Source organism: Heterodontus francisci, chromosome 8, assembly GCF_036365525.1.
Source record: "Heterodontus francisci isolate sHetFra1 chromosome 8, sHetFra1.hap1, whole genome shotgun sequence".
NCBI lineage: Eukaryota > Metazoa > Chordata > Chondrichthyes > Heterodontiformes > Heterodontidae > Heterodontus > Heterodontus francisci.
In genome coordinates, this window is record NC_090378.1 from 78,649,664 (window position 1) to 78,677,179 (window position 27,516).

General features: G+C 40.1%; 1 protein-coding gene across 10 annotated transcripts; it reads left to right on the forward strand.

Moving 5' to 3' along the window:
- The first annotated feature begins 240 nt into the window (after window positions 1-240).
- ivns1abpa (influenza virus NS1A binding protein a) lies at window positions 241-26,914 on the forward strand. 10 transcript variants are annotated; one of them, XM_068037418.1, is made up of 16 exons: window positions 241-394; window positions 8,668-8,933; window positions 9,714-9,826; window positions 11,645-11,784; window positions 13,075-13,244; window positions 14,320-14,395; window positions 15,246-15,419; window positions 15,689-15,814; window positions 18,999-19,106; window positions 19,937-20,057; window positions 20,331-20,555; window positions 21,926-22,047; window positions 22,388-22,514; window positions 22,596-22,727; window positions 22,937-23,110; window positions 25,707-26,914. In XM_068037418.1, exons 4-16 carry the CDS (start codon window positions 11,674-11,676, stop codon window positions 25,964-25,966), a joined length of 1,926 nt encoding a protein of 641 aa, XP_067893519.1. In that variant the 5' UTR covers window positions 241-394; window positions 8,668-8,933; window positions 9,714-9,826; window positions 11,645-11,673; the 3' UTR covers window positions 25,967-26,914. The 10 variants fall into 10 exon arrangements, with proteins under 10 accessions (XP_067893519.1, XP_067893518.1, XP_067893520.1 ...); XM_068037417.1 differs by having other exon boundaries at window positions 9,714-9,771; XM_068037419.1 differs by having other exon boundaries at window positions 9,714-9,771; window positions 11,648-11,784.
- The last annotated feature ends 602 nt before the right edge of the window (window positions 26,915-27,516 follow it).

A 27,516-nucleotide genomic window follows, 5' to 3' on the forward strand; every position in this document is an offset into this window, starting at 1 on the left:
GATAAGCAGGGTGACGCGTACCCACGTGGAGAGGTTGAACACAGCGTTCCAACCACTACACTGTAACCAGGGTTCCCACTGTTGACTGCGGTTCTGAAACCCGTTGGCTCGCGCTCCCCGCCCCCAGTCAATATCGCCTCTGGTGTACAAGTGCAGTTCTGAGGGCGGACTCAGTTCACGCACATGCGCAGTGCACGCAACAACCCAGTATCACGTCACTATTTTATCTGTGCGTGAGGAGTCAGCACTTACAGAGGGCGCGTTGGAAGCAGTGCAGTTAGGTGGATGCACATATTCATCTCGGTTATTTACCGCGGCGAGGACGAACAGCAGTGGAAACAGAACATTTACTTTATCAAATATGATTTATATCGTTCGTTTTCTTCCTAGAAAGGTATTTATTTTATTTAAAGTAACGACCTGGAGAATTTATCTGCATCTGCGGTATTTAATTCTGGCTTCTCTTTGTTGAGGCGCGCGCTCCCTCGTTCCAATGACAACCTAACTTTGTAGCTGTGCTGCCGCGTGGCGATAGTGATTGACGGGGCGAATGATCAATGGGGGGCATTGTGAGCGAAGGGTGCAGCCAATCGGCGAGGGTGGGGAGGTGGGCTCGTGCTCAGAGCGGGTTAAGTTTGGTAGAGCCGAAGAACGCAACGAATTAATTTTCATATTTGTTAGACGTTAACGGTCGTGATGTGGGTCCCACGGGACGGTGCCGGCGGCGGGCGCTGGAATTAACGGAGGCCGCCCGTGACACGAGCGGATATCAGAGGGAAATGAGCCCGAAACCCGGTCAGGTTGCGGTACGGCCACGTAGCACTCTCCTTAATTCCCTCTCCCCGGGGACATGATGCCGATGCTGGTTCACTGGGGAATGACCGCTTCTTGCTCCCTCTCTGTTTTCCACCTTTGATCCGGTTCGCGCCTCGCTGATGAACCTACTTGACTCGATTTGGGCAGTACACGTTGGACGGGAGTTGATGTCGCACATGGCATTGTGTGTCTAATGGCATCGTGGGTGGGAGCTGCTGCCGGCCCCGTCTCATGGTTCGTTTTAGTGGCGAGGCCGGTAACAGATCGCAGACCCTGCGTTGGACGAGGGTTTTTATTTTGGTGGTGGGGGCGGTAAAAAGCGAAGGGAAGGATTACAGTTAGACGGAGGGTGCAAGAGCCAAGCTGTGATTACAGGCTTGTGGTTGCAGTTAGATTCGCGGGAGGTGGGAAAAGTCCAGACTGAGCCCGATGATTTTCGGCGCGGGTGAAAGAGAGGCGGAGACTGTATACCACGAGGTGGGGGTGGGGGAGAGACAAAGATTATCAACCAACATTTAAGGTCAAAATTAGGAAGAGGAAACTGGTGATATAAGAAAACATACGAATTAGGAGTAGGCCACTCGGCGTCTCGAGACTGCTCCGCCATTCAATAAGATCATGTGTGATCTGATTGTAACCTCAACTCCACTTCTACCTGTTGGTTTAGAAGGGTAAGATTGACGGTGGATGTGGAAAGGATGTTTCCCCTTGTGGAAGAATCTAGAACTCGAGGTCACTTTAAAAATAAGGGGTCGCCCATTTAAGACAGAGATTTAGAATTTTTTTTCTGAGGGTTGTGAGTCTTTGAAACTCTCCCTTTTAAAGGCTTGTGGAAGCAGTTTTTAAAAATATTTTTAAGACAGAGGTAAATAGTTTTTTGGGGGTGAAAGGTTATTGAGGTAGGTGAAATAATGCTGCAAATCTGAAATGTTAGAAATACTCAAGCATCTTGTGGACAGGGAAACAGTTAACATTTCAGGTTGATGACCTTTTATCAGACCTGGTTAGCTTGGGTTAGGGTTAGTATGGGGAGGATCTGGACTCTAAATCCTGTGGTCAGAATTCAGGTGGGGCATGGGAAGAATTTAGGACCTTGTCCCCAGATTTTGCATGGGAACTTGCACGCGCTTAAGATTTTTGGGGGGCGATGTTGAGAGGAGGGGTTGAAAGTATTGCCAAACTGGTCAGGAGAATTTGTATTTGGGCGACTTTATTTGAGAAGAGTCAGAAAAACGGAGCTTGTTTTGTCTTGCCATTTGCTTGAAATATTTCCTAATTCAATGTATTTAGTCTCGAACAATTTTAATCTATTTTTACTTACAAATTCTTGAAAGAATTACAAGCAATGTTAATCCCTACTGATAAAATGATTTCTTAATGAGTAGCGGCTGGAATATCCAGGTGCTCATGTAATCTTTCCAATTTCTGTGAAGTGGCTCATAAGTTTTAACTGGAACCGAAAATATTTAGTTTCAAAATTAATTTGTTGAGAAAAGCATCTTTGCTGGTTTGCCCTTGAAGGGTTGTCGCCCCTCTGGCATCAGTTGGTGGTTCCAGTGAATTCTAGAACCCACTTGAGATCAAGTACATTTCTCTAAGTAGTGAGCATCACTCAGTGGCTAGTGAACATGTATAACAGGTCATAAGCCATTACTGAATGTGCTTTCCAAAATGTATTTGGCTTTTTAAAATCTCTGCTTTTGTGTGTGTCTCTTCTGAAATTGAAAATAGTTAATTGTTGGATACTGGTGCTTTTATTTTAGTTTCTACCCCATGCAGAAACTCCTCTTATCTTAATGTTGGCCTTTTATAAAAGGTGGCACAAGGATAGTAACATAGTACATTTTTAGGTGCTAAAAGGAGAAATATTGTATTACCAGGTGTCAGATTTTTTAATCTTTTTAATTTTTCCCTCTTCAGTTCGTTCTGCCCACTTCCTGCTTCCACCTGAAAATATAGGCAAGCAATCTCTTAAGCAATGGAAGTAGCATAGGATAATAGAATTGTAGAAATTTGAGCTCTGACAAGTCAGGTCATTTGTCCAATCATGCCTGCTTTAGTTCTGATATAAATGTAATCCACTTTTCGCATGTCATTCTTGTTTAAATCTGTTATAGTTGACGTGGTTCTTATTGACTTTATCTCCCCCCACCTGTAACTTTGTCTTTTCCAGTGGGTACAGTCCTAGCTTTGATTACCTCCCATCATGATATTCTTGTATTTTAGTGAATCTGTGTTGCAGCTTACAAAAGCTGCAGCATGCTCCCCATATTAGCATGACCAGAGCTGTGCCCAGTATTGCAGTTGTGGCCCAACCAATGTTTTGCACAGATTAGATTAGATTAGATTAGAGATACAGCACTGAAACAGGCCCTTCGGCCCACCGAGTCTGTGCCGAACATCAACCACCCATTTATACTAATCCTACACTAATCCCATATTCCTACCAAACATCCCCACCTGTCCCTATATTTCCCTACCACCTACCTACACTCGTGACAATTTATAATGGCCAATTTACCTATCAACCTGCAAGTCTTTTGGCTTGTGGGAGGAAACCGGAGCACCCGGAGAAAACCCACGCAGACACAGGGAGAACTTGCAAACTCCACACAGGCAGTACCTGGAATCGAACCCGGGTCCCTGGAGCTGTGAGGCTGCGGTGCTAACCACTGCGCCACTGTGCCGCCCTTAGTTGTGCCTTTTCTTTTGTAATCAAAATTATTTGTTTTTCAGACTTGAAAACCTGGGCTTATTTCCAGGATTTTATTTTTGAAGAATGTCAGTGGAAGGAATTGAATGCCAAAAGCTTAGGTCAATTTGGAGAAAATCAGTTTAAAATATTTTTATTTTGAGTACTGATAAAATTCAAGAATGAAAATGAAGTATTTTTGAACCATACCCACCTGAGTGGACAGACTGGTCTTTGGTTTAATATCTCCTCTGAAAGCCAGCACGTTCAACAGTGCAGCACTCGCTCAGTATGCACGTGGAAGTGTCGACCTAGATTATATGCTCAAGTCTTAGGAGCGGGACTTGTACCACACCCTTCTCAATTAGGCAGCAATATTACCATTGAGCCGCGACTAACGTGTACAACATACAAGGCACTAAAAAAGTACTGTCAACTTAAACTTGACTTGTGAGCAAACTTGTAGTTTGTGGAATAAAAGGGATGGTAGCAACATGGATACAAAATTGGCTGAGCGACAGGAAACAGAGTAGTGGATAATGGATGTTTATCGCTGGAGCAAGGTTTATAGTGGACTTCCCCAGTGGTGGGACCCTTGCTTTTCCTGATGTATATTAATGACCTAGACCTTGGTGTATAGAGTACAATCTCAAAGATTTCAGATGAAATGAAACTTGGAAGCATTGTGAGCTGTGAAGAGGATAGTGGAGAACTTCAAAGGTTGGTGGAATGGGCAGACAGGTGACAGATGAAGTTCAATGCAGAGAAATATGAAGTGATTCATTTTGGTAGGAAAAGCATGGAGAGACAATAGAATAAAGGGTACAATTCTAAAGGGGTGCAGGAGCAGAGGGACCTGGGTGTATATGTGCATAAGTCATTGAAGGTGGCAGGACAGGTTGAGAGCGCAGTTAATAAAGCATATCGTATCCTGGGCTTAATTAATAGGGGCATAGAGTAAAAGAGCCACTGCCAGGAATGATGGAGGCAGAAGCCCTCTTTTCTTTTAAAAGGTACCTGGACATGCATTTGAAGTGCTGTAACCGGCAAGGCTATGGAAAGTGGAATTAGATAGGGTGGCTAGTTTTTTCGGCTGGCAGGGACGCGACTGGCTGAATGGCCTCCTGCTGTGCCATAATTTTTCTATGGTTCTAAGAGCAAGGAAGTTATGTTGAACTTGTATAAGTCACTAGTTTGGCCTCCGCTTGCGTATTGTCCAGTTCTGGGCACTGCACTCTGAGAAAGATGTGAGAGCATTGGAGAGAGTGCAGAAAAGATTCAAAAAATGGTTCCAGGGATGAGGAACTTTAGTTATGAAGATAGATTGGAGAAGTTAGGGCTGTTTTCCTTGGCGTAGAGAAGGCCGAGCAGTGATTTGATAGCTATTCAAAATCATGAGGGGACTGGACAGAATAGTTAGTGAAACTGTTCCCACTTTTGAAAGGATCGAGAATAAGAGGGCACAGATTTAAAGTATTTGGGAAGAGAAGCAGAAGTGACCTGAAAACTTTTTCACAAAGCGAATGTGCTGCCTTCGAACGTGGTGGAGGCAGGTTCAATTGAAGCATTCAAAAGGGAATTAGACTGTTATATGAAAAGGAAGAATGTGCAGGGTTATGGGAGAAGGCAGGGGAATGGAACTGAGGGAATTGCTCTTTCCGAGAGCTGGTGCGGACACGATGGTCTGAATGGCAGCCTTCTGCACTGTAACGATTCTGAGAAATGGCGACACAATTTTTATACCATTAATGGATACATATTATCTGGACTCAACCCCATGACTTTTTTTAAATTGTGTTTTTGCTGCAGCTGGTTTCTGACCGAAATTGAATATTGTGGACAAGGTAACTTTTCTTTTAACAAACCATGCCTTGGCGTATGACCAGTATCACCCTTTGACCTTAGTCTTCAGCACGGTATCTGTTATAACTATCACTATCCAGCATACTGCTATCGTTGCTCTATACCTTCATTGGAATGAAAATGATGTGCACTTCAATATAAAGAGAGTAGTCTTTTCAGCAGTAATCAAAGATGACCTAGATCAGTGATCTGCCACCTCTACAGCATTAGATTACAACTTTAGTCAATGATCCAGTCAAGGTAAAGTATTGGATTGACACTTGGGATTTTGAATGTTACTGCTGAAGTGAGAGTAGCAACCTTGTTGTAAGATTAGGGTTATATGAAATAACATTCTTTTAATGCATTGGATTATGAAGAGCTTGAAATAATTGCATTTTTAAACGTTGTTGAGGAGGAGATGCTGTTAATGCTCCAAAATGTGGTTTTAAAAATTAAAAGTGAATTAAATAAATTAAGATTTTTGGGCTGGTAGCTTAAGTCTGCCTTTTGTGACCTGGATAAAACATTTTTTAAACCTTTCACTGGCAGCAAAGACCACATTGTCAATGTCACACCAGAGCAATTTGTAGTTAAGTACCCGTGGGTTGGTTTCATTTTGAACTAAACTATCAAAGCTAAAATCTGCTCATGTACTGTCCTCACAAACTGAACATTATCTTCCTTGTATGCCAATAAATGCTAACTGGTCTGAATTTTTAATTTTGTAAATATTCCTCACCATGCTGTATTTGATGCTAAAGTATGATAAGTGATGTTTGTTATGAAGCTTCATAATTATGAAAAGGCACATTCCTAACCGCAATAGCCTCTTCCCCCTTTTTAAGTGTCATCCCCTAATTTGACAGAAATTACAAGCAAGGCGTGAACTCATACTGACACTTTTGTTAACTGAGTCCTTCTGATTTTAATTGTGACTCTACACCTTGTGTACTGGAGCTTGAGAAGCTGGGAATCTTCTTATTGGCCTGCGGATAGAGAGGCTGCTTGAACTATTGAAAATGGGATGTATAATATTCACCTTAAAAACAAAAACAAGTTGACATTTATATAAAATATCTGTTGGTCAGGTCATGCTGTAGTGATGCCATAGGACATCTGTTTATTTTGTCACTTGCATTTGTGGCATCTTTGAAAGTAAATGAACATCCATTGAGCTATACAGTAATATGTTTGTTTTTGGAGACTTGTTTGAACAGTGCTTCCTCTGGTGATGAACACAGGTAGCTTTTTGCCCTGAGGGATAGGTTTTTCTAATGTGGTTAATATACAAAACTCTGAGTTTGCTTAATAATTCATACTGCTGGTTTGTAAAATTAGGTAGAAATTTGACATATTTTGGCTTGTGTTGTATATCCATGCATGTACAGAAGCCTTAATGCAATTAATACTTCCGCTTATTGAACAGTTGCTCATTTCTTTATGGTCAGGTAATCCATTTAAGTGATGAGACAGCCAGGATAAAGCACCAAATTATACCCTGGGGAGTGCAAGCAAGATTTTAAACCTTCTCACGAGAGCTACAAAATTAATTTTAGAATCATCTGTATTTAATTTTGTATTTATGCAGCGGGGAAAGATTCAAGTGCTTAATTAAATAGTGATGGAGTGATGTCTTGCATGTTGCAATGAAGCATTGAATGCTAAATTTTTTTTTTAAGTACTTCTACATTTCTCGTTTTTATTTGCCATTTACTATTTGTAAGATGTTACATTTGTAGATTGGCATTACTGCAGTTGTGATTTTAAAAAAAATGCATCAAACTGATGAGGAATAGTTCTGCATTTATTGGTCAACACACCTATTGCATTTGTAGTCATTTTTTTGGGGCGCACAGTGGCGCAGTGGTTAGCACCGCAGCCTCACAGCTCCAGCGACCCGGGTTCAATTCTGGGCACTGCCTGTGTGGAGTTTGCAAGTTCTCCCTGTGTCTGCGTGGGTTTTCTCTGGGTGCTCCGGTTTCCTCCCACAAGCCAAAAGACTTGCAGGTTGGTAGGTAAATTGGCCATTATAAATTGCCCCTAGTATAGGTAGGTGGTAGGGAAATATAGGGACAGGTGGGGATGTGGTAGGAATATGGGATTAGTGTAGGATTAGTATAAATGGGTGGTTGATGGTCGGCACAGACTTGGTGGGCTGAAGGGCCTGTTTCAGTGCTGTATCACTAAACTAAACTCGGGTCTGGCAGCATCTGTGGAGAGAGAAGCAAAGTTAACATTTCAGGTCTGTGACATTCCATCAGAATTGGCAAAAGTCTGGCCTTTACATTTCTAACCTTTGGCAAGTCTGATGAAAGGTCACTGACATGAAACATTAACTCTGCTTCTCTCTCCACAGATGCTGCCAGACCTGCTGAGTATTTTCAGCATTTTTGTTTTTATTTAAGATTTTCAGCATCTGCAGTATTTTGCTTTTATATATTGAGATGTTGCTATTTGATTTAAGTTGGTAAATAGAAGTTCTTCTCTCCTGTCCTCCCAACTTGAAGTGTAGAACTTATTTTAGGCCTCTGAGCTTAAAATTAGTGTGCTTTAATGTGCTTTATCCCAGGTAGGCCCTTCCACTTTGGGAGCTTTGGATGCAACTTCAGCAGTAATGGTAACAAATTCACTCAATCCTGAGCTTGCCTGATGTCCACATTTTGAGGTGGGGGGTGGTGGATAGCAGTTGGGTGGAGAAAGACCAGCTCTCTTTTTGTTCAGCTTCTAAATAATGGATTTGTAGACAATTGTAGTATTTCTAATGTTACCACAGCAGCCATGGGTTAACTCTGACCAGAATTGTAGCTGGAATCTTCTGCTGTGCATAGCTTAGTAATGCATTTGCCTACTTACAGCACTCTCTTTTTTCTCTCTTTTCCCCCCCCCCCCCCAAAAAACTGGTTTTCTAGTTGTTAATACCATTTATTGTCACTTTCTGCAATTAGTGTTATTTGTCTATAATTGAACATCTTACTATAAAACCTATGATCAGGAAATTTCTGAAATCCAACTATATTGGATTGCTTGGTTTCCTATTGCACAAGTGGGACTAATTTAATTTTTAACTTGTCCATTAAGTAAGGTTTAGTGACCTGGCTTTAACTCAAACGTAAGAATGTGTTTACCATCACTTATACAGGTGGGGATTTTTGTGAAAATATCCAGTCACTCTGTTGACTATCCACAAAATGTTACAAAGCATCAAATTTAGTGCAAAAGTGGAGAGTAGAACTGGCGATTTGGGGGTAAAGAGCAGCAGATGTAGTGGATGTGAATAACTTTTACGTAACCACAATTATGTATTTTTCCTCTAGGATAATATGCAAGATCATCACAATAGAAATACGTGTCTATAGCCTTGGTGTATTTTGGGACTCCTTTTCATTGGCTGCGAGCCTGACTTTTGTCAGCACCGTTTGAGGCTTATCGTTACTGGACTCGTCGTTACCTGCCTGCATATTGATACATCAGTTGTCTTTTCAGAATTTGCTTAAAAACTGGATCCAGAGTGCCCAAAAACTCAAGTGCCTTCACCTTTTTGAAATTTTGTTTCAATACTTTTGACATACAGCAGTATTAAGTAAGTTTTTAAACCATTATATACAACATGTCATGTTCCTGTATGCACAGAATGTGCTTGTGAAAGCAGATAGTGAAGTGATGTAATTGAAATGTTTTTCGTGCTTTCACATGTGATTGGTGTAACCATTGTACAGTTGGTACTAATTAACTGATATTTTATATACATTCTGTTTGGTTAATTAAGGGGACAGAACTTTGGTCCTTCAGTTTCCTAGAGTCTTTTATAGAGTGAAAAACCACTTAATTTAAGTATGCAGTACAAAGCTACTTTCTCTTGTTTTATTTATAAATATAAATTTCATTTGAGAGTGGAATTTGTCTCAGTATCTTTCTCGGGTTTCTGGTTTTGGTATTATAGCAATTTTTCTGTTGCACGTGGTCCTTTTTCATTAGAGCTGGAATTGGATATCCATTTTTAAAAGCATTGCTTTTGATCTCTAGACATGGAATAGTGCTTGATTTCTAAAATAAGTACACTCTGCAGAATAGAAGTTTAATAAATTTTGCATGCAAACCATGGTACGTTAGGCAAACCGATCTCTTGCAAGTACTCTTAAAGATAAACTTTAAATTTTTCCATTTGGAAGATTGGGTCTTCTAAAATTGGAAACCCAATTTATAGCGCATAGCTAAATTCAGATAAAACATTTTAATATTTTATGGATTTCATTATGCGTTAAACCCCTCATTAATTGATAACTCATGTAAATGACCAAAAATAGAGTATGGTTACATAAAACTAATTGTGATGGTCGATTTTTTTTTTATTTGCTGTCAGACAGGTTCTGTTCTGGAGTTGGAAACTATTAAATGCTTTTCCTACATTGCATTAAAAGGTTGGAGAATTAAGATTAGAATTTTTCCCTTGGAATTCAGTTTTACATCTTGCCAGTATGTATGAGCCTTAGTATTTGATTGCAAAGCTATTCAATTTTTGAAGTAGTTTCTGTGCATGTTATTTATATGAACATCCAGACGGCATTTGATAAGTTCTTCATAAGAGACTTAGCTAAAGTTGAAGCTCATGGAATTGAAAGCAAATTATTGACCTGGTTAGGAAATGGGCAGAGTGGCAGATGACAGAGTCGGGATAATGGACAGGTTCTCTAATTGGCAGGCTGACGAATGGTGTCCTGCAAGAATCTGTGTTGGGGCTTCAACTATTCACTATTTATTGACTACTTAAACAAAAACACAAATTCGCTGATAAAGTAAGCCGTGTCGATGGAAGCAGAAAATTGCAGAGATACTGATTAAGTGAATGGCAAATGGATTTCAATGTACGTAAATGTGAAGTCATCCACTTCGAACCTAACCAGGATAGAACAGGATACTTTCTAAATGGTGAGAAGCCAGAAACAGTGGGGATCCAGGTACATGGTTCGCTAAAATGTCGTGAACACGCTAATAGAGTCTGGCCTTTATATCTAGAAGACTAGAATGCAAAGGGGCTGAAGTCTTATTTCAGCTATACAAATCCCTGGTTAGACCACACTTGAATACTGAGTGTAGTTCTGTGCACCCCACATCTTGGGAATGATTATATCAGCTTTGGAAGGAGTGCAGCGTAGGTATACCAGAATGATACTTGAACTCCTCCAATGGTAAAATTACACAGATTATACAAACTAAGGGTATTCTGTGGAATTTAGAAGGTTAAGGGATGACTTGATTAAAGTTGAAGATTTTAAGGGGGACAGAAAGGGTAGATTAGGAGAAACTATTTCCCCTGGTAGGGAAATCTAGGACAATGGGGCATAATTTAAAAACCAGCACCAGACCTATTGGGAGTGAAATTGGGCACGATGACTTCACAGTAGTAGAAGTTTGAAACTCTCTTCTGCAAATGACAATTGATGCTAGGGCAATTGTTAATTTTAAATCTGAGATTGATAGATTTTTGTTAACCAAAAGTATTAAAGGATATGGGGAAAATGTAGGTGTATCGAGTTAAGTTGCAGATCAACCATGATCTCATTGGTCGAACAGGCTCGGGTGAAATGGCTTACTCCTGTTCCTGTTTCTAGTACATTATCTTCTTTGGCCTCCTTATCTCAAGAGACAATGGGTAAGCGCCTGGAGGTGGTCAGTGGTGTGTGGAGCAGTGCCTGGAGTGGCTATAAAGGCCAATTCTAGAGTGACAGGCTCTTCCACAGGTGCTGCAGAAAAATTTGTTTGTCGGGGCTGTTACACAGTTGGCTCTCCCCTTGTGCCTCTGTCTTTTTTCCTGCTGCTCGTAACTATTTCATAAATTGTATATCTTGAATTGAAGTAGATAATTCATTTCTTGCCATGCAGTACTCTCCGTTTATATCCCAGTACTGAATGAGGTACTCGTATTAGAAATGAACAGTTGATGCGTGAAGCTGATTGACCAATTTTTTTTTGACATGAGACATGTTCTTGAACAACATTGTACTTCATGGTGTTCCCTCTTTTTGCCAGAGTACATCTGTGTTTTTTTCCTTTAAGCCTGCATCACTCAAATAATGGGCTCTCGTTATATAACTAAGTCTTCAGAACACTTCTAATTTGTCATGAATGCCTAAATATTTCTGTTTTGTGCTCTGTTCTCTCTATACACATGGTTCTGAACTTTTTAAAAAAAAATTGATTTGATCTACTGCAGCTCAAAATGTGATTGGATTGGATGTTCACTGAACTATCAACAAATTGTTTTTTAAAAAAAAAAAATTACATTTATTTTAGCAGGTTCCTTTGCCCATTAAGGAAGAAAAATGATTCCCAACGGGTATTTAGTTTTTGAAGATGAGAATTTCATTGAGTCATCTGTGGCCAAACTCAATGCCCTGCGAAAAAGTGGGCAGTTCTGTGATGTCAGACTCCAGGTATTCATAAATTGCTGGATTCTAAACTTTGCATATTTAGTAATTAGTCACAGTGACTCTAGGATTGATCAACTATATTTTGCAAATTAATGGTACATATGTAATCTATTTAACAAAATTTGGAATTCCCTCCTAGTTTGTCTATATTTCATACTGACATTTTCCCACCCATTATCATGTTTTTTTTCATTACTTTTTCTATCAGGGCATTGATTCCTTGTTTTAGTGTGGTTCCACAGGTGCCCTCTGGTGTCTCTCACGCAAGTGACCATTCTTCGGGTTGGATTTTAATTGCACACCGTGCTATGTAGCAGCACACTTTGAACTCCGTGCCCTTCCCACATGGAAGGGCCACCACACAGCCCCTGCGATATTACACGCGGGGGCTATTTTAAATACAGGGGGTGGAGCCGCTGCCCCCAATGACGTAGAGGGGGCAGGTGTTGGTGCCATTTTTAAAGGGCTTTAAGCCCTTAGAAGTAGTTTTAATTTTTAAAGGTAAAGTATTCAGAATTTTTATTTAACAAATAAGAAAGATATGAAGGCCCTTCCCCAACCCCTCCCCATGGTCATGGTCATTTCATTGTCTGGTATGACAAACACTTGCCTTTTTCCCGACCTGATCTCCCCCTGCCCCACACCCCCCCCCCCCCCCCCCCCCCCACAACTGTCTAACTTTTGCCCTTCAACTCCTTCCCACCATCCCCACATCCAATAAAAAGTGATTTTCCTGCTCCCCCACCAGGTTCCCACCTCAGAACTCCGTATAGATTCATCGTTTAGATGAAGGGCCAGGTGACTACACAGCTACACAGGGTGAGGCGTGCATCTACCTGCAGAATTTTAACGCCTCCCCACAGTGTCGCAAGGCTAGTAAAATTCAGCCCTTCATGTCTGGAATCTAGATAATTGAGTTGCACTAATCTATTCAACAATGTGGCCTGATCCTGTCCTACCAATGCATTGGATAGTAAGCCAAAACTTTGCTAATTTGTCCCTCCCCAATTTGAGGACAGTTGTATCCTTACTGTTGTCTTGACAGACCATGCTACGGATTGAACCTGAACTGTATGATTTTGGGCAGGGGTGGGGGGATTACAGTTTAGGGAGTTGGCTTGTGATTGCTCATCAATTTGTAGTTCTAAATATCAAGTGATTGTTAACTTGGTTGCAAGAATGGTTGTAGCTATTTATTTATATTCAGGAAAACCTGCACCATTGAATGGAATGTGTTTTGTGAAATCATTTACCTCAGTGATTTTTGGAATTTTTTCCCCATCTAATTTTAAGGTCTGTGGACATGAAATGCTGGCTCATAGAGCTGTCCTTGCTTGCTGCAGTCCTTACCTATTTGAAATTTTCAACAATGATAGTGATCCCCATGGGTTTTCTCATGTGAAATTTGATGACCTGAATCCAGCTGCAGTTGAAATCCTGATGAACTATGCCTACACTGCACAGTAAGTGGTGTCCATGTGAAATTACATGTTAAATTAGTTATTGTCCAATGTAGGGCTGTGGCCACAAACACTGAACATTAAAAAAAAAACAAATAGCATTCAGAAGCAACCTTTATAATTCCAGTTTGTAATGCACACTTGGCTCCAAGAATAAAATGAGAAGGCACGTAAATGGGTTGCTCTGCAACATGAGCGGTTTGAATTTACTTTTGCAATTTTTAGAAACCCTGGCTTTTAACTTGTCTTCCAAGGTAGATTCTCATGAGAAGGCTAGTAAAATTCAGCCCTTCATGTCTGGAATCTAGGTAGTTGAGTTTCACTAATCTATTCAGCACGGTGGCCTGATCCTGTCCGACCAATGTCTGCACATGCATTGGATAGTAAGCCAAAACTTTGCTAATTTGCCCCTCCCCAATTTGAGGACAGTTTCTCATGAGAATCCACCTATGTTCAGCAGCATAACTAGTTGAAATTATAAGTTGCTGCTGTTTCGGCCCCTTTTTATTTATATCAGTCACCTATTTACTAACTGAGTCAAGTAAAGGACACTTTTGCTCCTGCAACCATAATTTTGCAACATAGCTGGGAAGAGGGTGGTTCATGAGTAACTGTCTAAGCCGTTGTTTTGCAGCAGTAAGCAACTACAACTGATTAAAGCTTCTGTGTTTAGTGATGTACTTGATTCCTTTTGATTTGATTACAGGCCTGTTTGTATATATTTCTAGGAGGAATTTATGTTCTCACTTGCTTTGATTCACATATCTTTCCTGGTTTTGAAGTCAAAAATTGTTTCTGTATTCGTGATTTGCACAAAGAAAATCTTAACTTGCAATCCTTGTCTTTTGACTCCCCCCTCTCTTTTCTCCCCCTCCCCCCCCCTATCCCATTTATCTCACTTAGTCAGTAAGTTGACTGTTTTCTCCAATGTTTTACATTTTATCAAAATTTTCATCACTGTTCCATTCTTTGTCAGGTTAGATGAGAATATCTCACTTTATTATGTCCAGAATGAACTTGTGTTTTAGGGACTTTAACAGACTTGTTAGTTAATGTTGTTTTCAAATTTAATTTGCAGGCTTAAAGCAGATAAAGAACTGGTAAAAGATGTGTATTCAGCTGCCAAAAAACTGAAGATGGATAGAGTCAGGCAGGTATGTGTAAATGGTAACCTGGCAGATACTTGATTTTTTTTAAAAAGGAGGATGGTTGAGGCTTTGCCAAAATTGAATTGTTGAAAGTAGTTGCAATTTTTTATTGCCTCTAGTTAGAAAAAATGTGTGGTTTAAAAGAATTATCATTTGGCATTTTCACAATTGGATTCAATTCATCTTTCTCCCTCATCTCTGGCTGTACATATCTTGATTTGTCACTGGTTACATCTAAGTGATTAGCTCTGAACACTAGATCAAATCATACTGGTACCTATAGAGAGTGATCTTTAGTGAGACAGACTAGCACTCTACTAAAAGTGTCTTGTGGTTGCACTCAGCATTGCTTTGATGCATACATAGAGCTCTGCTGGATGATTACCTTGATGTTGCTAGGTGGATAAAAGTGTTTTTGTTTTCACTCAACCTTTCTGGTATTAAATATTGCCTCGTACTGGGCTGGAATTGCACTGCATCTGTTGAGTTTAGCTAATGCAAGAAAAGCAGCTTAATGTTTTCATTGTTCTTAAGCATGCTGAAGCCAGGGATCAGATTCATTCAATAGCTTTTAAATTATATTGACAGTTTTGTGTTTAATCTATACCTGAAAAGGCTTTACATTTGAGAAAGTAATGGTATAAGTGCACTCAGTGCTGCTTAGCTCTAAATGGCAGTGGACTTGTACCTGTTCAGTGTTGTGTGCAATTATGTTGTATTCCCTTGATGTTCCTTCAGATGTGGCAGTACCTGATTTTGCTGTGTCACTACTGCAGCACCACCCCCCCCCCACCCCCCCCAAACCCATTGAACTGTGGCAATGAAGTGCTAACTTGCTCTAATGCAACTTTGTTAGGTCTGTGGTGATTATATACTATCCAGGATGGATGTCCAAAACTGTATTTCTTATCGAAACTTTGCCAGTCAGATGGGAGACACTCGGCTGTTGGGTCAGATTGACAGTTGCATTCAGGAAAATTTGTTGGAGATTTCTGAACAGGATGAATTTCTCAAACTTCCACGACTAAAGGTAAAAGAAGTACAAGTTGAGCACTTCTGTGGGCTGATAAATGCTAATGGTCTTTTTTTAGATTTGATAGTTTGAACTTGCTATTTTCCAACCACAGCATGATTGATTTGTTTCCTGTTAAGTAGGTAAGAGTATTCTTTCACTATAATACTTGGAAATTTTATTCAATTTTAACTTTGTACTAGCTGCAAACATACTAACTGCATACAATATTCATGTGGGTCCTAAAAATCTACTGACCTATATTCATTGAATTTATTTCTTCTCAGTTGGAGGTGATATTAGAGGACAATGTTTCCTTGCCAAGCAACGGTAAAGTTTACACAAAGGTAATCAGCTGGGTGCAGCGTAGTATCTGGGAGAATGGAAAAAACCTGGAAGAACTGATGGAAGAGGTTAGTACAACAACAAAAAACAGTGCTTTGTGGTTATATGGAGGTTTGCACCTATTACAGTGTGATTGATAAACTATGATCCTAAAGAATTTAAATTTTGCTGTAGGTGCCCCTAAGCTGAGAAAGTGGGGGTGTGAAGGTGAGCAGTATAAATTGTTTAGTTTTTTTTTCCCTGCTCTATGCTGCCTTATTTGTGGAAATTTCTATTTGTTTTGCCGTGTAGAAAAAGCTTTAGAGAAAGGGAGAGAAGATACTTTTCTATGTTTAATTGCTTCCTTCCACAGCTAATCCATATGAGTAAGTACAATATTCTAATTTCTCTCCCTCCCAATTGATTTTTATTTCCTTAGGTTTAATCTAACAAAAGTAGGATACTTCAAGCCTGAAGAAAATTGAAGATGCTGCGAGGGTAATGACTCATAAGGAAGCAGCGGCCTTTCCCTAAAGTCTGCAGAATTTTGCTTTGGGCAAGAATTGATTTAATGGTGTTTGCTCCTTTGCAGGATTATCAAGGTTACTTACATTAATATGTTATGACATTGTGGCAGAATCTGACTAAAATTGCTTATTGCTGTTGGAGTAGTTTTTGGTGAGAAACTTTTGATTTATTGTATAACATGTTACTGTTCTGTAAAAGGCAGAAGGCAAGCTTAAGTAATGTAGATGAGGTGACTGGGAATTTTTACTCTGGCAAGTCTGTGTTTTCTAATTGCAATTCTTCCAATTCATGTTGCAAAGGCTGTGAAGTGTAGTCACTAGAAGACTTCTTGCAGTAACAGTTATTTGGCGATTCATGTTAAATTTCCATGATTACTTGAACCAGTATTACATGGAATTTTGCAGCATAAAAACTGGTCTACTGAACACTAGCCTCCTTCCACTTTACTTCATCTCACACTGTCAATATATCTTTCCATTCCTTTTCTCCCTCATGTACTTATGCTGCTTGCAAAATATGCTGTAGGGCACTGCCTCTTTACACTCCCCCCCCCCCCCCCCCCCCCAAAAAAACCCTCAATTTTGTTTCCAGTACAGTTCAGTTTTGTCCTATTTGCAGCTAATGCATTTCCAAAAATAATTTGGCTGGTTGAAACCAGAATTATTGGATATGGTAACTTTGCCACCCTCGGGGAATGATGATGATGGGAAAACTGGAAGTGTCCATTTATAAAAAAAAATTTGTTTGGTTAATGCACAGAACATTACTGATTTTCAGTCTAGCTTGAATTATGCATCTGTTCCCGGCTGCATACTGGAAGCAGAGGCTCCACTCACTTCTGTGCATTTTTGCCTATGCTGCTATATAGCAGTACTGCACTTCAGTGGTTTTGCTTTAACAGGAAGATCACTTCCCAGTCAGTGTTAATCTCTCAATCTACACAATCAAAATCCAATGTTCCTAATTATTAGAGTGCAGAGCTTCTGTACTTTAGATTCCTTTTTTTTAAAAAAAAAAACTGCCTGTGCCATATTGAGAGCATGAGAGAGTCTGCTCAAGAGCTGCTTCCCTGTTATTAGATATTGTAAGTTCAAGGTCCAGCTGGAGTTTATACTATCACTGAATGGTGAGGTGTCTTTGCCGAAACCACTTCTATTTTCATGAAATTTGGTGTTTTTAGTACTTTCATATTTATGTACCATTTGATACAGGTAGAAGTATGAATATGTGCACTAACAGGTGTGATGTGTGACAGCATTGTTTGAGCCTTAGAAACAATGTAACTGGATGCAACATATAGCTTAACATTGTTTTATATCAATGGTAACCTGTGCAGAGTAGTGTTTTAGGGAAGATTCATGACTGGCAGTAATTTTTTTCTTCCAAAAATATACTTTATTTAAAATTAAAAAAAATTGCAAAAAATACATTATAAAACAGTTCAAATTCTACATTTCAGAAAGTACGCGAGATCAGATTTCTTCGATACAGAAATGTGAAGTGCCTCAACTATTACCATTCTATTTTACATGCAATGTACATGTGCATTAGATAGCAAAAAAAAAACATTTTTGGTGCATACAGCCCGAGGGGTTTTACACGGGTTCCAGCCCCTCGGTGTGCTGGGATAGAGAGTTTTCTGAGCAGACAAATCTTTGGAGATCTAGTAGCTTGCCTTTAGTTACTGTCAGTGTGGGGTTGGGGGCAGTTGTTCTATTTGAGATTTACTAGCCAAACTAGGTGGAACCCAAGAGCCTGTACCGATTTGGAGCATGGTATTGCAGTATGGCAAGGATCAAGCTAACATAAAAGCAAAATACTGCAGATGCTGGAATTCCTGAAATAAAAACAAAGTGCTGGAAATACTCAGCAGGTCAGGCAGCATCTGTGGGGAGAGAAGGGGAAGGATCAAACTATGCCAGAAGTAATGCAACTGTCAAGATTTACCCATCTAGCAGCATTCTAGTTGAGAACAAGTAACTCTTCTAGTGTATCTAGGTGTGTGACCTGTTGCTTGTGGTAAACTAGAAGCTAACCTAAATTAAAGATTGTCCTTTTCCCAGAGTATTTCTAGCCATTGGTCGTTTTGTGGAGTTGTCCCTTTTAACAGTTAAATTCTAAGATAATATGACTACCTGTTGATTCAACATTAAATGATGTTGCTGTCCACAAGCTAGTTTTGTCCAGATTGTGAATTGGAGTGGCATGATTTGACGTTTTGTAGGTGATCTCGAGAAAGGAAAATTTAATTTGTGCTCTTCAGACTGGCCAGTCTTTCATAACCTGTAGGCTTATAGATCAGGTTCCTGGAAAGGTGAGAAATTGTCCATTGAATTTTGTTCATTTCCAAGGCCAGATATTTGTAATCACTTGTGCATATACAAGGAGGTGTTTGTCTTCAAATCATGATTTTGTGTTCTGCAATTCCTGTATTTCTTGCACAATTTCTCTCTAGCAACATCAGTGGAATCTTTAGTGTGAAGAATGTTCCTGTCTCATTTTGCAGAGTTGATTTCTTATGCCTCAGGTATCCAAAACAACTGAGTGGTTCTTTGCACATCATCCATTTATTTAGAATGAGCTTCTACCATCGTGCAAATGACTTAATTTTCTATCAGACAACTGCAGTCCTCTTCAAGAAAGCAGAGATCTTCCATCACTAATGGACTAAAAATAACCAGGAGCTTACGTAAACTACTTGCTATGGAAACAGTAGCCACATGGGTGTTTGTTGCTGTTTTGCAGGTTCAAACCTTGTACTACTCTGCTGATCACAAACTGCTTGATGGGAACGTACTAGATGGACAGGCTGAAGTGTTTGGCATTGATGATGACCACATTCAGTTTGTACAGGTACTGAATATTAAAGGGTGTACATATAAAAATTAGTTGGGATGGTGCAATCAATTCCCACTAATTAGACTAGCGCAGAATTTTTTTTTTGCTTGTAGAGCAATTGCAGTGCATTGGAAGTTTTTGAGCTGTTTGTCTTGCATGGTGTATGTTAAGCTACATGAGATTTAATGACTGGGATGAGATACAACGCAGATGTGCAGTCAGATGCATCATAGAATTGCTGTATTTTGAGGATTTCTCACCCTGGCCATGCATCCTTCAATAGCAGAGAAGGGGCAAGTAACCTGTTGAGCTTTGGCTAGAGCTACTCTTAACATTACTTCTAGAATTGTCTGAACTGTATATTGAGTAATTTCCTTCTGCTTTTGGAGAGCTGCTAAGCCTTCACCAGCTGGCACCACCCTGGAAAGCATGATTTGCAGGGTCCAAGTGAGACATGAATCTTTTTGTGCATGGAGTTCCAATGGAGATTAGTATATAAACTGCATATAGGGCTATTTAGCCACATGCTAGCGTCAACTGGCCAGTGTTTGCCTGCCTCTTGTATCGAGATTTGGGGTGCTTAGTTCTGGTACTTCTGATTTTAGCACCTTCACATTTGTCTGCTTAACATGTATTGGCAAACTTGATTAGTTTGTAGCCCATTCATACTGTGTTTTGAGTGAAGTGACTAGGAAGTTATTTTGGAAGGTGGGAGTTAATTAGCGGTCAGATTTCTTGTGTAGGCTGACAGTAACTTGTGCATCAAGTAGGGTTATAGTGAAGGTAGACGGTGAATGCAGGTGCAGCCTAGCTAGGTTTTCTAGCTGCCCGTTTGATTTTTGCAGAAGAAATCTCCGCGGGAGAACAGCTACCGGCAGATGCACAGCAGCTCTTCTGGGAATCTGTGTACTCAAATGCATACAAACAAAGATGAGTGGAAAATCATTGCTTCAGAGAAAACATCATGTAAGTTGTACAACTACAAGAATATTAAATTGGAAGGTTTTTTTTTGCTCTGCAAGTACACAGTTCTACTAATTTCTTGGAATGGGTTATACATTTAGCATGGGAGGAAAAAAAATGGGAATTTTATCTCTTTCCCCCCCCCCCAACCCCTATCCAACCTTTCCTTTTATGAGCAAGGCTTGATCCACCATATTGGAGGTGTGGCTAGGGTTGCATTGGTTTACATATGAATACCTGCCTACTTGCTAATGAGTCAACTGCTTTGCTCTTCAGGCACTACATATCTGTGCTTGGCTGTTCTAAATGGTGTGCTGTGTGTCATCTTCCTTCATGGCCGCAACAGTCCCCACAGTTCACCCGTCAGCACTCCGTGCCTAATCAAGAGTATAAGTTTTGAGGTTCAGGCTGAAGATGATGACGACAAACTCCTGCCCCCCATGCAGTATGCCCGCTCGGGTTTAGGAGCAGCAGAGCTGAATGGCAAACTCATTGTTGCTGGTGAGTCCAAATTAAATAAGTATTCAGCAAAAGAATCTTTTTTTTTGTATATATCTTTGGGTTTTTCCCCAGTTTTCTTTTTTGTACTTCTTGTGTACATTGTCATCTGAAAGTGGCAGTTTGTTCTAGATTGTCCATTTGTTTTTCAGTACCTCATACTCAAGTTGGTTGTTCTTTATGTATGAACTAAAATGAACTGTTTGACTTGCAGGGCTATTGCAATCACTTTAGATCTGGTCTTCACCCAGTGTTTGTACATTCATACACCCGAGTAGTAGGTTGAATTGCAAGAATTCCTGTCTTAAGCTATTCTTTTTATTGGGATGTGAGCATTGCTGACAAGGCCAGCATTTGTTGCCCATCCCTAATTGCCCTTGAGAAGGTGGTGGTGAGCTGCCTTCTTGAACCTCTGCAGTCCACCTGGTGCAGGTGCACCCATGGTGCTGTTAGGGAAGGTGTTCTAGATTTTTGACCCAGTGGCGAAGGAATGGATGCTGTGTGGCTTGGAGGGGAACTTGCAGATGGTGGTGGTCCCGTGTGTCTGCTGCCCTTTTCCTTCTAGGTAGAGCTCGTGGGTTTGGAAGGTGCTGCCTAAGCAGGCTTGGTGAGTCACTGCAGCGCATCTTGTATATGCTACACACTGCCTCTATCTAGGGACATTAAGGCCAAGTGCAGTGCCCTCACTGCTGCCCATCTGAGTTTGATTTCCTCTGTACAGACTAGGCTTGTGTACGTGTACTATCTGGAAGTAATAACTCCTGTAATCCTACCATTGAGGGGAGAATATAATAATGTGGAATTATAACTGAGGATTTTGTTGGTACCTTTTACACCCCCCCCCCCCCCCCCCCAAGCTAAGTTTGGTTTGCCAGTACACTCTTCTGTAGATCTCGCTGGTGCTCTATAACCAGTTTTGGGGAGCGGTTCTCCCCTGGTTCCCGGCTCCTTCGCTTCAACAAAACAGCTGCTTTTAAATACTGGGTACAATCAATCTGAGTTGCATCCTGTCAACAATGTCCACTCTTGTTACCAGAGCATTTCCCATCATTCTTGAAGTTCATGCAACTGCACCAATGATTTCCATGTTCAATTATACCAGTACAAATATTATTTTGATGTTTTTCATTTTCTTCCTCCGCCTGCACCCCCACCCTGCAAACTACCTGCTCAACTAGTGGCTGTTTTTTTTAGCATAACACAATTATACATGCTGTAATTTGCCATTTAGTAAAATCAGTTTGAATATAGTTGTACATGTAAAGTTATGTTGAGTAACTCTTGAATGTAGATTGGTGTGGTTCTGGTTGCTTTTTCCTGTAGTATGCTTACTGCCTGAGATTTGCGAAGACTTAACATTTTGGTTGGTTTAGGTGGCTACAATCGTGAGGAATGTTTAAGAACAGTAGAGTGCTATGATCCTGCAACTGATGAATGGATTTTCATTGCTCCAATGAGGACACCACGTGCACGGTTTCAGATGGCAGTGTTGATGGTAAGCGACCAGAACAAAATAACCATTCTTGGAAAAAATTTTTTTTATAAAACCTACCTGAGATTGTACCTTTTGGTAATGGCTGACAGTTTTAGATTGCTTAAAACCAATTATGCTATATTTTTTAAAACATTGTGGAAAAGCATATTTAATAACCTATGTTGTGCTTTCTAGCATTAATTTTAATCTGTCCAGATGAATTAGCTTGTATATGTGTAAGCTATTCTTTCACATGCTCCTGTTTTTTTTTTAAATGTTCCATCTTTCTAAATTCATGAAACCTGCCAGGTTCTTTTTTTCTTTGATTTTAGATGAATGTGTTTTGCCTTTTATATTGTAGGGTCAACTGTATGTAACTGGTGGATCCAATGGCCACTCAGATGAACTTTGCTGCGGTGAGACTTATAATCCAAATACTGATGATTGGACCCCCATACCAGAGCTCCGTACTAATCGTTGCAATGCAGGCAAGTGTCTAGTAACCCTTAATTCATGTAATGGCTGATTTATTGATAAGTGGCTAGTAACTGAATTCTGGTTGGTTGTAGGTGTCTGTTCCCTGAATGGAAAGCTGTATATTGTTGGTGGCTCGGATCCATATGGACAGAAAGGACTGAAAAACTGTGATGCCTTTGACCCAGTTTCAAATACCTGGATAAATTGTGCTCCTCTAATTACACGTAAGTATAATTCTCAATGCAAAATGCAGTCTGTAACAAATGCATGGCTGTGACTTAAACATTATTTAAAAGAGCACTTTGCACTAAAATTTACTCGCAAAAGAGATTTTAGATCATGGGTTTTATATACAAAAACTTGTCATTACAAGGAAAATTGCTACTCTTACCTTTGAAATCTTTGCTATTGATTTACAAATGTTGAATATTAGGTAGACATCAAGCTGCTGTATGTGGACTGGATGGTTACCTATATGTGGCTGGAGGTGCAGAGTCTTGGAACTGTCTGAACACTGTGGAGCGCTATAATCCTGAAACCAACACCTGGACTCTGGTTTCACCCATGAATATGGCTCGCCGTGGAGCAGGGGTAGCTGTCTACGGTGGTAAGAGCAAATGCATTTTGACATTTGGAAATTGATATTTATCAGTGTGTCAACATAAGGATTAATATTTTAATGGGAATGGAGAGGGAGGATAAGGGATGGTGCATGGTGAAGCAAATCACTTAATTATGAACTTTGTTTTTGCAAATAACTAGCCAGTTAAATGTTACTGTGCCAAAATTGAGCTTTGAACAGCAGTAAGGAAGTACTGAGTTTATAGAAAACATTTTACAGCACAAGGAGGCTGCCATTTTGGCCCATTGTATCTACATGGGGTCTCAAAGCTAGTTATTTAGTTCCATTCCCCTGGCTTTTTCTCGAGAAACACTTAATTTTATTTTTAATCAACTTTGCTTTTTAAAAGCTATTACTCCCATTATTTTCAGGTAGGCCATTCAATATCCTAACCACCCTCTGCACATAAGGTCTGCTAGCTTCTCCTTTTTTGTTCTTTGTGGTGGTGAGATCCTCTAGTTTCAAAACTCACCATTGTAAATAGCTTTTCCCAATTTACTTTAACAGAACATAAGAACAGGAGTAGGTCATTTAACCCCTCTGACCTGTTCCGCTATTCAGTGACATCATGGCTGATCTGAATATACCCATCTTTTGTCTGCTATTTAATAGATTTTCTTTAATCAAAAAGGTATCAGTTTTAAAATTAATTTACCAAAACCCCTTGTAACTTTTGAACAGCTTGCATCTCCCCTTTTTGAATTTTGCTACTAACAAACCCATCTTCTCTAGTCTGTCCTAGCACCGCAGCCTCACAGCTCCAGCGACCCGGGTTCAATTATGGGTACTGCCTTTGCGGAGTTTGCAAGTTCTCCCTGTGACCGCGTGGGTTTTCGCCGGGTGCTCCGGTTTCCTCCCACAGCCAAAGACTTGCAGGTTGATGGGTAAATTGGCCATTATAAAAATTGCCCCTAGTATAGGTAGGTGAATTGAGGGAAGGTGGGGATGTGAGAGGGTAATGGGATTAATGTAGGATTAGTATAAATGGGTGGTTGATGGTCGGCACAGACTCGGTGGGCCGAAGGGCCTGTTTCAGTGCTGTATCTCTAAATAAAATAAATTAAAAAAAAAAAATACAATTAAAGCCCCACAACTGTGCTATTGTAATAGAGTGCCCAAAACTAGAGTTAAGATTCTAACTGTGTGGTCTAACCAATTCTGCATAGTTTACCATTACCTTAGGTTTTGTACTGTACCCTTAATTATAAAGGACATCCGGTATAGAAAACAGCCACTAACTGTTGCTGTTCTGTACCTTTTTTAGCCAACGTTCTATCCATACTGATACACTCCCTTTTATAGTTTAGGAAGTTAAAAATGCAAGTTGCTCTTATTTCTAATTTAATATTTTGGTGATTGGCTACTGCTGAACACTGTTATTTCCCTGTTGTCTAGTCATAGTTATACAGCACAGAAACAGGCCCTGCTGGCCATCAAGCACCTATCTGTTCTAATCCCATTTTCCAGCACTTGGCCCGTAACCTTGTATACTTAGTTTAGTTTATTTTAGAGATACAGCACTGAAACAGGCCCTTCGGCCCACCGAGTCTGCGCTGACCATCAACCACCCATTTATACTAATCCTACACTAATCCCATATTCCTACCACATCCCCACCTGTCCCTATATTCCCCTACCACCTACCTATACTAGGGGCAATTTATAATGGCCAATTTACCTACCAACCTACAAGTCTTTTGGCTGTGGGAGGAAACCGGAACACCCGGAGAAAACCCACGCAGACACAGGGTGAACTTGCAAACTCCACGCAGGCAGTACCCAGAATTGTAGCGTTTCAAGAGCTCATCTAAATACTACTAAAATGTTGTCTACCACCCCTTCAGGCAATGTGTGTTAGATTCCAACCACCCTCTGGGTGAAAAAAAATGTCCTCAAATCCCCTCTAAACCTCCTGCCCCTTACCTTAAATCTATGCCCCCTGGTTATTGACCCCTCCGCTAAGGGAAAACGTTTCTTCCAATCTTATCTTATCAATGCCCCTCCATAATTTTGTATACCTCAATCAGGTCCCCCTTCAGCCTTCTCTGCTCTAAGGAAAACAACCCTAGCCTCTGCATTTCTCTTCATAGCTGAAATGCTCCAGCCCAGGCAACATCCTGGTGAATCTCCTCTGCACCCTCTCCTGTGCAATCACATCCTTCCTATAGTGTGGTGCCCAGAACTGTACACACTACTCCAGCTGTGGCCTAACTAGCCTTTTATACAGCTCCATCGTAACCTCCTTGCTCTTGTATTCTATGCCTCGGCTAATAAAGGCAAGTATCCCATATACTTTTCTAACCACCTTATCGACCTGTGCTGCTGCCTTCAGCGATCTATGGACTAGTACACTAAGGTCCCTCTGTACTTCCTAGGGTCCTACCATCCATTGTATATTCCCTTGCCTTGTTAATCCTCCCAAAATGCATCACCTCACATCATATCAGCCCATCTATATGGTCCTGTAATCTAAGGCTTTCCTCACTATTTACGACACCACCAATTTTCATGTCATCTGTGAACTTACTGATCATACCTCCCTATATTCATTAATGTTGTCTTAATGCAATTAATTTTGCAGGAAGAATTTTTGCCGTGGGAGGTTTTGATGGAACCCATGCGCTCAGCTGTGTTGAGATGTTTGATCCAGCCAAAAATGAGTGGAAGATGATGGGAAGCATGACATCAGCAAGGAGTAATGCTGGGGTTGCTGCAGTGAATGGACTTCTTTATGCTGTGGGAGGCTTCGATGGCAATGAGTTTCTGAACAACGTAGAAGTATACAACCCAGAAACCAATGAATGGAGCCCATACACCAAAACAAATATGTCCAGTTTATAAAGTTTTTAGCTTTTTCTTTGCAGCTTAACAAGTTTAGTGATGTAATTTGTGTTGTACCTGTTTGCGGGGGGAGGGAAGGAGAATGGTTACAATTTTGGATGTTTATGGTTGGGCTGTAGCTATCTAGAACAATTTAAAGCATGAAGTCTGAGTTTTAATGGTAACAAAAAACCTTTTGGATTTGCTTATAATAATTACATTGACCTGTAAATACTAATGTCCCAGAATGTAGGTATGTTTGTTGTGTGTTCCTAGTGGGTTTTTTGGTTAAGTGCAAACCTGGTGTGCAGAAGGTTTTAATTTCAAAATTTGGCTAATAGGAAATACATATTTTTAGAGCTTCCCCAGAGTTTGTTTTGCAGCATTTGCACATTGTTTCATCATGAAGTTATCTGTTTTGAAGTAGTGCAGCATAGTTATGAAATAACATGGTAAATTTAGGATGGAGAGAAGGGGCTGGGAAAGCAGAGACAGGATCGTCTTTCTCGCCTCATCTTTAAATCTTTGTTTAACAGGAAAGGGAAGTGTTTAAACAAAGTCATGGATATGCTGACCAGCCTGCCAATTAAAGCATTTTTGTTTTGGATTAACTGTTTTATGATCACCTTTTTATAACAATTTTTATACTTGGATGAATATACTATATAAGAGAAACAAAATCAGATATTGTTTGGAAGCACTAAACTAAAAGCTTATAACTAGACTTTGAGGCACCAGAATGGGACATACACAGAATTCCTATTGAAAGAGCTTTTAATTTTTGCCTCTGCTATAACTTATTGTACTACTCTAAATGCTTGTTGAACTTGAGGGTTTTTGAATGTGAAATTGTATTGGGATGAAAGTGAAGGATTGAAGAGCACCTGAGTGAGAATTTTGTTACAAGCTATGTAGCTAACATTCCTAAAACAATAGATGACCTAGAAAATTAAATATTTGAACTCCTGACCTCATGGGCTTTGTGTATTATTTAAATGTTATAAAGCCAGAAGAATAGGATTTTAATAATGTTTTTACCAGACCTTAATCTACAATGTCAGCTAATCTGGTTGAGTACTTAAGGGGTAGCTTTTAACCATAACAATGCATCCAAATTCTCAGGTGCAAAGTATCTGGTCACATGAATCCAGTGCAAATCAGCTGACAAGTAATGAATTAGTAATGCTGCAACAGATTGGACATGGTACCTTGTATGTTGTACCTGAGAAATGGGTGAATGCATATCAGTTTCTACCCCATATGTTTAGGAAAACCATTCGAACATATGCGAAAAGTAGAGTTCAGTGGGTTAATTGCTACATGAGATGATCAAAATGCAGAGGTGCACCAACTTAGAATACCTGGAATTTCAAAACTACATCTGTTTTTCTGCACTTAATTAGGGCATGGCAAGAAGGTGGTTTGTTCCTGTGTGTTTAGATTTTCCACAGTGGGGATGCATTAGCATTGAAAGTGTCATAATATATTCATATCTGCATTATTCTACACTAAATTCCATAACCATAATAAAAGCAAAATACTGCGGATGTTCCATAACCATAATGTTGGCT